This window comes from Chroicocephalus ridibundus, chromosome 4, assembly GCF_963924245.1.
Source record: "Chroicocephalus ridibundus chromosome 4, bChrRid1.1, whole genome shotgun sequence".
Classification (NCBI taxonomy): domain Eukaryota; kingdom Metazoa; phylum Chordata; class Aves; order Charadriiformes; family Laridae; genus Chroicocephalus; species Chroicocephalus ridibundus.
This window is the reverse complement of record NC_086287.1, coordinates 80949831-80962653: the sequence shown is the minus strand read 5'-3', so window position 1 is coordinate 80962653 and position 12823 is coordinate 80949831. Positions and strand designations below refer to the sequence as shown.

Genomic DNA, 12823 nt, shown 5'->3' with positions numbered 1-12823 from the left:
CCATGTTTCATCAATCTTTACACAAGTCATTTTAATTCATTTACATTGTGCCTTTATTAGTTTGTACAGGTGAAGAATTTATGAACGTTTACTCAAATAGTATCTTCTGAACGAGATTATGGAAAAATCCAAAATCATGACAAACAAAATACATGACCGATAAAAGCAGGTCTGGCGTTGTACCATGGCTCAACACAACAGTACACGTGCTTACATGTCCTTAAGCGTCCAGTCAAAAGTAGATCTATGTGATGAGAATGTACTGGGATAGCCAAAGTTGAATTTAGTTTAATTTAATTATAATTATCCCCAGATATTTCAAGATTTACACTCAAATAGATATAATGCCTTAAAGAAAAAAAAAAGTATAAAAACTCCACCCCAAACTTTTAGAGCTAAACATCTTTATTTGTTTTTTGATTTAGAGTAGCTAACCAAAACATGAAAAAGAAAGAAACACTCAGGATACTTCAGAAGAATAAAACTCACCAAAATCTGCAAACACGGACTGTCCAACAACTTTCACACCATTCGGCATTTTCTTACTTTTTCCAACTTTAGAGAAGTTCCCATCCTATCAAACAGGACAAAGATGATGGAAAAAATGAACTGCAACAGTGATAAAATTTGACTTTTGATCCAGAGAAAATATACACCAATAAAAAAGCGCTTTAGTAGATAATAAAGAGACATCTCAGCTATGGGAAAAAAGGCACTCTGAAAATTAGGACTGAGTTTTTGCATTTCTAATCCTTCATGGAATCTTATGGAAATCCAGTAATAGTGATACTCAGATACAATTGTCCATATATTTTGCTGTTCTATGAGGATGAGATTGGGTTATTTCAGCAGCATAATCTAAATCATAATTAAGTGATTATGAATACTAATGTGCATTTTTGCATATTGACATGTGATTTTATAGATATATGTAATATATAAAAACACACCTGCACACCTGTTAAAAATAGCTTCTGATTTCCCGTCTAATTAGGAAATAACTTGATTTTACATTAAGTCTGGTTTAGGTCTTGTTTTAATCGCCTATTTTTAAAACATAGGCCTGCAGAAAACAATATTCCAGTGTTTCATCAGAAAGACAAAAGAAGAGTGCTGGATCCTTGTTTATCATACACCTGGAACACAACTGGAACAAAACCATTTAAAAAGTGAAGGTTTTTTTAACCAAGTGAGATGATCTAAGGCCCACTTTTCAAGTCATTGCAATCAGCTCAAAGTGCTAGGCACACACGTATACATAAAGCCATAGAGAAAAATGATACCCTTTTTTTGGATTATCTCTAATTACCCACATTGCTTACTCATGTTATATTCAGTTTGTAGACTTCAGTGCTGTTGAAGGTGCAGCTCTGGAGACAGTACATGGATGTTTGACTGTATATCTTTACCTTGACATATAATTTATGACTCAGATGAGGAAAAAAACCCCAACAACTAAATGATGCAAATCACCTCCATCCAGAAAAGACGACAAGGCTCTGTGCTCAGTTGGCCAGAAAAACATTATCATATAGGCAAATATTTTAAAAGCATTTTAGGATTCATCAGTGAATTACTTTGCCTAGGTTTGTAGAGCAATTTAACAGCTTTAATGGATGAATTAATGTATTTTAAGATGAATATAAAATATATGTACATCTATTTTATGTGTGTGACATATTTTACTGGGTTGATTGAGTCCAAGGAATAGAATTCTTTCTTTCTAAAGATAAGCAAGTCTATACGTACAAACTATACAACATCGGATAATATTCAGAATACATGAGTTTGGAAAATCAAAAATCTGTAAGAAAATTCTAAAAACCCCACGCCTACAGGAGACAGGTCAAATGCCTTTTGTAATCCTTACACTCAATCCCTCAAGAATTAAATTCAAAAACTGTTAAGTTTTAAGTCTATTTAAAAGCTAGAAATATAGAATTCATGACCCGCTGCTTGGAAAAAAAGTGTCTAGTACAGATTTAGAGATTTCATTACTTTTACCTAAAAAATAGTATTTGAAGAATATCTGGCAGCTATTAATTTTATTTTATTTTTTAAATTTTCAGTTCAGCAGCTGGTTGAAGATGGCCACATTGTCACAGACAAGACTATAATCCCCGTTCTACAGTGACTCACTATGACACGATGGATAATTTTTCAGGTAAATAAAGCCTCAAAAATTCATTACTTAGCTAATAAGAAGCACATTAAGCACTTTGTATTATAACAGGAAAGTAAACTTTTAACATACACATGCTAAGATTCTTAACTATAGTCCCTTTGGATAACAGATTTAGTATCAAGGATACACTTAGTTTCAAATCAATTAATTTCATTAATTGTTATTAACAATGAGATTCTTCTCTGACTCTGCTCAGGTTAAGTAATACAAAAGCAAAATCTCAATAAACAAATAAATACATAAAATCAATCCACTGACCTATTTCTCCCCAACCTTGAAATGCATTTGTGACATTTGGTTAACACAGGACTCAGGATTTTCTTAACTGTAACTTGGGTACATACTATAATGGTCACAAGGGAGATTTTGAACCTCTGTTCCACAAAATCTTACCCAAGAACTGAAGTTCTAAGAAAGCTTACTTAAAGAAATCAAATCTTTGAGACAGCCAGGATAAAAAAAGAAATCTGATCAGCCTTTTCTTCATAAATCACCAAACCCGGCGTCAGTAACCTCCTAGAGCAGCTGATGACAAAGGAGTCCTGCTAAGGTGTATGAAAGGCCGGCTGATTCATTTACTCAGTAGCCACGTTAAAAAATTTGCAGAGGAACTTATGCTGAGGAAGAGATCTCCTCCAGTGATAGCCTGCAGTCTGAATGCAATACTGCAGTTAGTGCCCCTTAACATCGCTTCCACTCATTCCGGAAACAAGGACTATCAGATTACTTTTTTTTTTTTTTTTTTTTTAAACTTGTCTGGTTGTAACAGAATGGTTATTTGGGTTTTCTCTCTTACCTTATTTACCCATGTCTCAAACTGAATGTTCTGTGAATCTGGTGATGTAGTAAGGAACAAATCTGCAAAGAGAAATAAAATATTTAACAGTAGAATATGCACAAAGATATTTGATCACTCAACACAGATATTATATACCTTATTTAAAAATCTGTTACCTATATTTTATAAGTTATACATATATTATATTCCAGTGATGTTTAAACGTATAAATATGAAGCAAGAAAGATTAAAAAGCAAAACCCCCCCCCAAACTATTTTCATCCCTCGTACTCTTCTGTATAAATAAATATACCTTCTGCACTCAACTTCTACATTTGTATATGTCTACAGAAATTAAGTTAGCCTCACATGAGCTAATAAATGCTGGATGCTATATATGCATCCTGAAGAAAGTTTCTTAATAGTAAAGCTAGAGACAGACCTCGAAGCTAGAAAGAAGTATACACAGTTATATTTTTAGTAAATCAAAATTAAAAATAAAAACCTACCAACCATCCTTTTATTTGGGATATGTTAAATTAAGCAACAGATATACTGTTGACAGGAGGAGAAAAGGGGATGGAAAAATATTTTAGGCTTCCTTTACACTAAAAACCTCTTAAACATCAAACCAGCACAAGAGCGCTTCAGAGAATTTATCAATGCCTACTTAAAGAGGAGCTTGTTCATTGCTATTTAGGAAAGCCAAATTTGCCAAATTAGAAAAATGGGAAGAAAAAGCTTTGTAAAGGAGGTTAAAAAAAAGGGGAGGGTTGTTTAAGGAAAAAAAATAATAATGATGAAGTCCAATGTTAAGAAGCCCATATTTTAACAAAACTACTCTTTTAGATTTAAGCACTTCATTTTTTTTTCATTGTCCTCTTTCTCCCCTGCTATTTTAAATGGCACTATTTGAGTTAGAACACAATGGTTACTTTGTAAGCAGAAAAAAAGTGATTTTCAAATAAAAAAAAAATATTAACGCTTTACCCTGAGGTGGTTTACTGAGTAAGCAGGTGGACTGCTGTACAGGGGATTTCAAATGGCACAATAAGGGGTATTCTCTTCCAGGGAAAACAACAACAACAAACCCACAAACTCAACAAACCATAAACCCCAACACCAACCAACCCACCCGCCCCCCAAACAACAAAAAGCTCCACACATACACACAAAAAACCCAACAAACATTTTGCTTACATATTCCACGCCCCCCCCCCAGCTTGAAAGTTGTACCATATGATTTTATTCTCCTGAATACCTGAAATAGCTATTTGCTTTAGAGCACACACAGGAAAAGGATGATAGTGTGCTTCATTGGAATGAATTATACTGATGCTTAAGTATTTCTTGAAGGCAAGAGACGGAAGTAATGGAAATAATCTGAAGATATAGATGGAACTTAGAAAACAGATAAACTTTCAAATTTTAACTTTGCATGTAGAAGGAAGTTTGTGCAATATTGTTGATTACTATCAGATATAAACCAGTAAAAAATATTTAAAAATCTAATACATTCACAGGGAAGAAAAGAGAAACACGGAACAACAGAAGTCTTAACTCTCCTTCCTACAGGCCAAAATGCCACTACATCTTTGGAAAGAGTCTTTGAGGTTCAAATAAGTATTTCAAATAGGCTTGTAGTATATCCATGCTGTAATTACTCCTGCAATTTGTAACTAGTTAAACTAGTTATGGTCTATGTCACATACAGATAATGCCACAATAATCTCTAAGTGTTACATTTAAATACAGCGCAAATGAGTAGCATTTGATTAGCAAATAGGACAGGTTGCCTAACCTTCTGCAGACATTTTGGTTGGCACCCGAACTGTTTTCCCCCCACATCTCTGACTGTTTCAGGCCTTGCAGAGCTGACGCTTCACCTTCCATTGCTAAATCAATCCCCTGCCCAGTCCTCTATGCAAGGGGAGATCTTAGGGAGCAGGAACTCATCAGTCCCACTGGTAATGCTATGTTTACACAGGTTTTGTGACTCTATCCCAGAATTAGACAAAATGGCATAGCTGCCAACACAAGACAATTCACCCCATGCTAGAAATTCAGCTCTGAACAGTTTGTTATTACTACGTTAAATAAATGCACAAAGTTTTTATGCAACACAGTTATGCTTCTAGAGTGGAAAAAACAAATACAAAAGGCAGATATGAACTATGCTGGTGGTGTTACAAAGCCCTTAGCTCTAAATCATTTAAGGTTAAAACGAAGTTATTAAAAATAAAACCAGCAAAAATAAACCAGCACCATTTCTTGGCTAATTTAACATGCGATGGAATTTCATTTAACAGTTATTCTTAATTTTAAGCCCTACACTAATGCAGCATGCTATGTCAGCTTCTCAGTTAAAAAAAAAAAAAATTATCTTTCCTTCAATGGGAAAATGCAGTACCACCTCTAGTATTCTTACAATAGAGCTTTTTGAATAGAGAGAAATGATTGTCCTTAACATCTTAATGGGAAGTCATATAAGCATTACTATGAATTGAAGTATCTATAAGTAGTAATATATCTTGTTTTCATTTGAACTTTACAGAGTAAATCTATCAATTACAGCTCCTCAGAGAGTATAATGGCCATGTTTGACTCAAAAGACATTCCATATTGTTCATCCCAGACAGAATTACAACAGGCCACAGAAAAGTCAGGCACTCAACGTGACTGGGCAACAACGACAACAAAGTAAACCGCAAAGTATTAGTGAATTACGTGTAACTGAGTACATATGCTTACTGGGTATTACACAGAAACACCAATTTTGTTAAAGCATGTAACAAAGAGAGAGAGATTTGCAATGGATTTTTTTATGCATTGAAAAAAACCATTTTTTTTCCATTCTTAGTTTGAAGTGTATTATATTAGTTGTTTTTCCCTCCTCATTTGATCTGATTTCATAGTAAGTATATAGAAATATTCAGAAATATGACTGTACAGGGAATTGAAATAATATAGGAAGACAAGGAACAACAGGCATATAAAATCCCAGATGTTAGGACCAGAATCAAAAGTAGCTTTAAAATAAACATTAAACTCTGTGAGAATAAAAAGGGATGAGAGAACCATGGTGGGTGGGATGTCACACAGCTTAATCAAATCAAAGAATACATTTAGCTATCTGCAATGTAGGAGGAATAGATCAGGCTACTAAATGCAAGTCAAACTACAAAGAGCTAATAGAAAGATTATAATTTATAATATCTAAAATGTTTACTATGTTAAAAATGTGGATGTGCAGATTTAAAGTCTTTGTTCAGCCACTTGTACAAACCGAGTATTTTAAGGGGAAAACTTGTTCCACATTTTGAGAGTAGGAAAAGAGAGCTATGTTTTCAGAGGAGTCAATCTACCATACACTTCTTTGGTTTGCAAGAGATCAGTGCTGAATGTGGACCTCTACAGTACCCTCTACAGCAACGCACCCGTTTTGCGCTGAACTCCCTCCCACCCCAAAACAACTTCTCTTGAAAGTTAGGAAATTACTTTTGCCCTTTGTTCCTCTTTGCATACTCCTCTGTCTCGCCTTTTTTCCTAACTTGAGGCATATAACATTATATACAACAAATGGAACCAACACAGCAAAGCAGCTCCAAGGCTACTGTAATATTACACTGCACTGGTAAAATGCAAAGGCAGGCAAAGATAGCAGATAATCTTCCAGAAATAGTACAGAGGAGCTAGTGCCATGCTGCTCCCAAGTTAAAAGCAACAAGCTGATTTCCCATAGGACAACTTAATACAGGTACAGCACCACCACCTCTAGCTCTAGAGCCCGCTGAACCAAGTCAGCTGGTATGTTATTGCCAATTGTCCTCCTTTTTATCCTTAAGCCTTCTTAGAAGCTACATGTCTCAAACGCTCACGCATGTTTTTGTGATTAAACCCTCTTGCACTGAAATAAAATTGAATGCTTAACATTTACAAGTAATTTTCCATTTTGATCAAGAATGTCAAAGATTTCAAAGCAAGCAAAACAAAAACATTTCTTTGCAGCAGCAGGGTAAAAATGCAATGTAATTTAGACAATCCAAAGAACTATTTACAAATTTGTATAGCTCAGAATTACAACCGTTTTCTCCAAGTTTGTAGGAAAGAAACCTATAAGAAAAACTAAGCCCTGCCTGGTACAATGTCTTAGACCAGATGATATCCAAAGGTTACTTCCAATCGAACTTATTCAATGATTCTATCTGGTTTTATTATCTAAGATTTTGTCCCTAAGAGCCAAAAGCACACGAGAGAGGAAACAATTAAGAATCTGTGCAATTTATAAATATCCTTTTCTATACAGCCATAGCAAAAACTCCCTGCAAGCATCTCCTTCCCAAAGTAACGCTGTCCATGGAAGACATCTCTCACCACTATTGCTATGTCTTTCTGTGTCTATTATTACTAAATTCTTTAATATATAAGGGCTGCAGAGGAAGAGATAGAATCAACAAATGCATTAAGATCAGTATGCTCAGTACTTGGATTACAATAATGAAAATATACACAACTAATTTCTTTTTGCATTTTATTACACTAATTGTCTTGAAAACTAAAACATTTTTGTTTTACTTCTGGCTCTATCAAGAAAACTCCTCTTTCCTAGAAGGAATGCCTATCATATTACATATGCTCAGGAAAAGTCACATTGCTTTGGAAGGCAGCTCTGGTTGCAATTTCAGCTGTAGGAAACAAAATCATTTGCACACAAATCTCTAAGTTTAAAAAGCACAGATCAAGTATTGGGGGCTAGATCATAATGCTCTGTTCAAATGCTGATGAACCTCACAGCAGCACAACGTGAGATATTTACAACCTGAGGTTATAAAAATCAAATAATCTGTAGCTCAACAATCTTAATTATTTACAGAATATGAAGGTGATACTCTAGATACTTTTACTAGACAATAGGTACATAAAGGGGATACTAAAAACAATGGGCAAGGATGTACCTTTAACAACCCTAGGTCAATTCTAGATTCTGGAGATATACAATGGAAATAGGCAATGGAACAAAGTAAAAATCAGTCTGGCCACTTTCCTACCGCCATTGCTAGAGAAGGAATATTGGGTTAGCTGGATGGACTACTAGACTAAGCCATTTCTTATGTTTTTAATTTGTGACATGATGTAGTAAAGATAAATGAAATTCTTGATAGTTGGGATGGGGAAGACCTTCATGTTAGATTCAGGCAGCTTTCCTGAAATGAAACACTTAACAGCCTAAGCGAAGGGCTACAAATAAAAAAAAGCCATACTGTCTGACATAAAATGTTTCTCTTAAACAAATGCAAAGTGAAGTGTGTTCACATTTAAATGTTTTCCTATTTTTGATTTAACAGGCAGTGATTAACATAAAAAACAACATAAGCAATAGGAAAACTCATAAACAGAGTTCAACAGCCTGGGAATAGGTTAAACAATCAAAGAGGTTACCCAGCATTTTAGATCCACAAGATTGAAAAAGCACCTAAATATATAATAAACACTTAATACAGAAGATATCTGACATGTGCTGTGACACAAAACTACATTGTATTAGCATTTTGCTCACAACTTTACTTTCCCTAAAAAGTGAGTTGGTATTTGGATATGGGTAAGTTGGTGATTTGGCTATTTCTTTGAGTTAATTGGCTTAGCAATAAAATGCTGCTATCCAGGCTCTACTACATCTTATCAACAGCAAATACATATGATGAAAAGCACTGAATTCAGCATTCATTCTTACAAAACAAGGAAATGGAGATTATTAGAATTTATGTTTTTGCTTGAAAAAGAGAACATATTCGAGTACTGTATTGCAAGCTCCAGTAACCTAAAGCTCATTACAGAAGAACCACAGCAGTTCCATCCATCTTTATTTGATGGGATCAGCTAATTTTGATGCTGTATCAACGTATGGCCCATTGAAAAATGAAAAATCTCCCCAGAAAGCTATGTAAAACTTGGACAGTTAGACTGCACTGAGTTTAGCGCCTTTAGGTCAATCTTGTATCAAGATGTATCTACAAACACGGAAATAATAATTTGAACACAGCACACCTGTATCTTGAGCTAGATCCATTTCTGATCACTTTTGTGTAATACGGAGCATTATAAAACTACTAATGTTTATCTCAGGCACCAAGAGCATGGCATTCTTGCCACGGGAGCTCAGAAACCAGACACTTACAATAAATATGCCCGATAGATTATCACCTACTGCGAGCCCAACATGTAATGGCAACAGGTTATTGGTCACAACAAAGGAACTCCATAGAAAAGATGAATTAAAATGCAGGACAGCATTCAAACACCTTGAACATGAAAGCATTTCTACTCTTCCTGCAATCCCTAGCTTCTTACACCATATCTCTTACAATTTTTGCTGCAGATACAGAAATAATCATACAGGCAGTTTCCAGCCAAACTGCTCTACACTCAACAGCAGGTCCATCTCTGATCCTTATCCCGCACTATTTTTCACATAGACAATCCTAGACTCTTCTTAACCCAGTCTTATGCAACTACGCTTCACTTATTCCACTAGGTCAGCCCTCCTCTAATAACTTCAAGTCCATCTATTAACATCCTCTTCTTGCAGAAATTCATCCCGTGTTTGCTTATCATCCCCATCTAAATTCCCTACCTTCAGCCTAGATTTCTTCCCCACCTACCAACTTCTGTTCCCACTTCCTGTGCCCCATTGCTGCCTTCTGCCCCCTGCTCTCAGTTAAGCATCCAAACACCAGCAACAGTTCAGAGCAGCGAGGGAAGGCATCGATAATCCCTGTCTGTGGTTTGTTTGCTACTCATGGCTGTTTTAGAAAGACAGTATTAGCCACTAAGGAAAACATCAATAACAACAACAAATCCGCAGGTAATATTTGTAAAACCTGTTTCAAACTGGCTAAATTTGGATGGGTCTTTTAACAAGAACAGCAAGAGCAGAGGGACCTTGCTATCTTTCAGGAAGGCTGTTTCAAAAACAATTGCTAGGTCACCAAGAAAAAGGTTGCCCTGAGTTATCGAACACCAAACCAGCTCCACCCCGACGTCAGCTTGTGAAAGTGGCTAAGCAAATATAACTGAAGGTTAGAAAAAGTTCATCATGGAGGTAGGTAAAGAGCTTAGAAGACTTCAGCCCCACTGGAAAACTACAGACAATCTTAGTAAATAAGGCAGATGGTATTACAAACCCTACTTACAAACATCGCTTTTTCTTATTAGGACTACTGGGGAATTGCAATAAAACCTAACTATATAGAACCTGTTCCAAGTTCATTTCTGATTATCCTTGTTATTTTCCTTCACTTTTGAGTGTTATAAAAAACGGTACTATTTATAGATGGAGCGTTCATTTCACTAATGACTGATTTGACCTTTCTGTTTAATGTCAGAGGGCTTTATTTCAGAATTAAAAGCCTCAGCATCTACGGTTATCTTCAGAAGCCATCAGGGCATGAGCAACATTCTTAAGTTACAGCTTGATTTCACATTTACTTCACAAGTTTAAGTTAATAAAGGAAAAAAAAAAAAAATCCCAATTTTTAAACACTATCAAAATACACAAGGTATTACCCAACTAGAACATAGACATGTAGACTCCAAACGTGCCTAAAAAAAATTCGTTTATGTGGAAGAACAGGTGTGTCTGTGCATGTTCTTTAACTAGAAGAAGAACTAGAAGTTCCGCGTGGATATGAACATGCCTGCTTGTACGTATTGGCATATGTAAATAACATGCTGAACTAATAATCTCTGCTTTGCAGTGTGTTGACTGAAAGGACAAGGTGACAACCGTATTAATATCATTAAATGCCATAAAGCCTAAGGACAAGTAAATGATAACTTTCCTCTATTTATATTACAAATTTTCCTCTATTTACAAGAGAAGTCATTCTATAAAGATTGACCCATCAGGAGGGAAAAAAAAAAAGTATTGAAAAACAAAATTAAAGACGTTATTTACATTTTTTTAGCTGTACTTATACAACTTTAGTTGTCCAATACTTAATATGAACAAACCTAATTTAAATTAAAAACTTAGATACAGTCAGTTTTATTTCTTTACTACATGGAAATGGAAAACCAAGCTTGACATGTTTTGTGCTTCTGTTCATAAGTTTTTCATTCAGGTAAAGAAACTCTCTCTCATTAGGTATTCAGATTTGTTTGTCAAGTTGCCATTAGTACTGTACTAGAGAAAATTGAATACATCTACTGCCTAGCTGTAGCAATTTAACTTTTACAAAATAGATACAAGTAGCAATGCTAATGAGTTTGCAATTAACTTGTCATGAATTTTTGGTGCTAATCACATGAAACAGTAAGTTAAGCAACCACTCCTTCCAGTAAGATGATAAACAATTATAAACAACATAATTAAGCGCTAAAACCCCTTTAATTATTAAAAATTACTATAGAAAAAAATCCATACGTATTAATTTAAAAGCATCATGTAAATGGAAAACTTTTAAATTAGATTCATGGTGAATAGTTATGATTCTGAATAAGCAGAGCAGGTGGGACTATTCCTCTGGCTTTTAGCCCTCCAAACATGAATTTTCAGGCAGAAAATTCCATTTGTTTTCAGAATAAAGGCAACAAAATTGTTTCAAGCAATAGAAGATGACCGACCACTCAGTGCAAAGAGTGCTTTCAGAACCCATTTTCCTATTCATGCTTTCTCAGCAAAATGCTGTTTGGGGCAGAACCAATTTACTTCTCACCTATATTAAGTTATTGATTCCCATAAAAATAGCGTATTAGTACCCCCCAGTGCATATAATTATATCAGTATATAATTAAAAATTTCAAGAGGAACAGCTTTTGAGGCACTTCATAATGGCAATTTTAATTTTAAAACTGCTAAGCAGGTAGCACAGGTGATGGGTTCTTTTACAAAAATTAGGAAAAACTTAAGTTAAAATAGCTGTTTCTTTTCTCTAAAGATCTCAACTCATTCTTTAATTCTCTTCATGAGGTAAGCTATGAGTGAAAAAAGTAGCATTGGCAAAAGCAGGGCAATCTCAGCAGTAGGAGGAGACGCCGCTAATTTGAGCGACTCCGGTGTCATCCTATGAGCAGGAGCTTGCTGTGGTATTGAACACCGTGCAGTAGCAAGGGGAGGAATAGAGGCAACAGGAGATCATGTCACACAGGGCATTTTTAGTTAGAGGTAACAAATCTGTAAATAGTAAAAATAAAAGTAATAAAAACAAACAGATATTTACAGATGTAGATTGAGGTCCTCCAAAATAACATCGTGTGTATCTTAGTGATAATTATTTTGCCTCCATTATTTGCTGCAAACTCTCAGTAAGCTCTCTTATCAGAGCTTAAAACAGTGAAGAAATTAAAAAATGTGCCTCTTCAAGGAATGAAAAGGTGACATGGCAGTACTGAATATTTGTTTTGGGAAAAAACATAAAGGAGGGGGCAAAACCAGACAGAACAATTTGACTTAAAATACGTACATACGCCTTCCCCCCTTCGAAAATGCCACTCCAGATAAATCTTTAAAGGCCAGATAATTCGTTTGCAAACATGACGAGGTTATTTTAATAGAGAACAAATGCAGATCTATTGCATAAAATAAGCTTTGATGACAACACTATATGCAGAGAGGCTACCAGCTTCCACCAAGAGGCAACTCACCAATAACATAATCAGGGTCTGACATCAAGCATTAGTGTCTCCAGAATCAAGGTTTAAATTATTACAACAGAAAAATCACCTCTGATTTGAACAATTGGTTTTCAAGAAGAAGATTATCTACATTTATGTGATGAAACTAAGAAGCGGGAATCAAAGAGAAAACACATTGTAAATGTTCTGGCACATTAGGTTTCTAGATTCCCAAAGCAAAACAACAT

The 12823-nt window shown here is 35.1% G+C and overlaps 1 protein-coding gene across 1 annotated transcript in view; it reads right to left on the bottom strand.

Annotated features, from left to right (window-relative positions):
- Positions 1-12823, bottom strand: part of ITFG1 (integrin alpha FG-GAP repeat containing 1) — an 86009-nt gene that overhangs the window by 56414 nt on the left and 16772 nt on the right. Inside the window, exons 7-8 of the mRNA XM_063334437.1 lie at positions 2982-3043; positions 490-574 (exon numbers count right to left, since the gene is read on the bottom strand). Of these exons, the coding sequence (XP_063190507.1) occupies positions 490-574; positions 2982-3043 (147 nt within the window). The remainder of the gene's footprint in view (positions 1-489; positions 575-2981; positions 3044-12823) is intronic.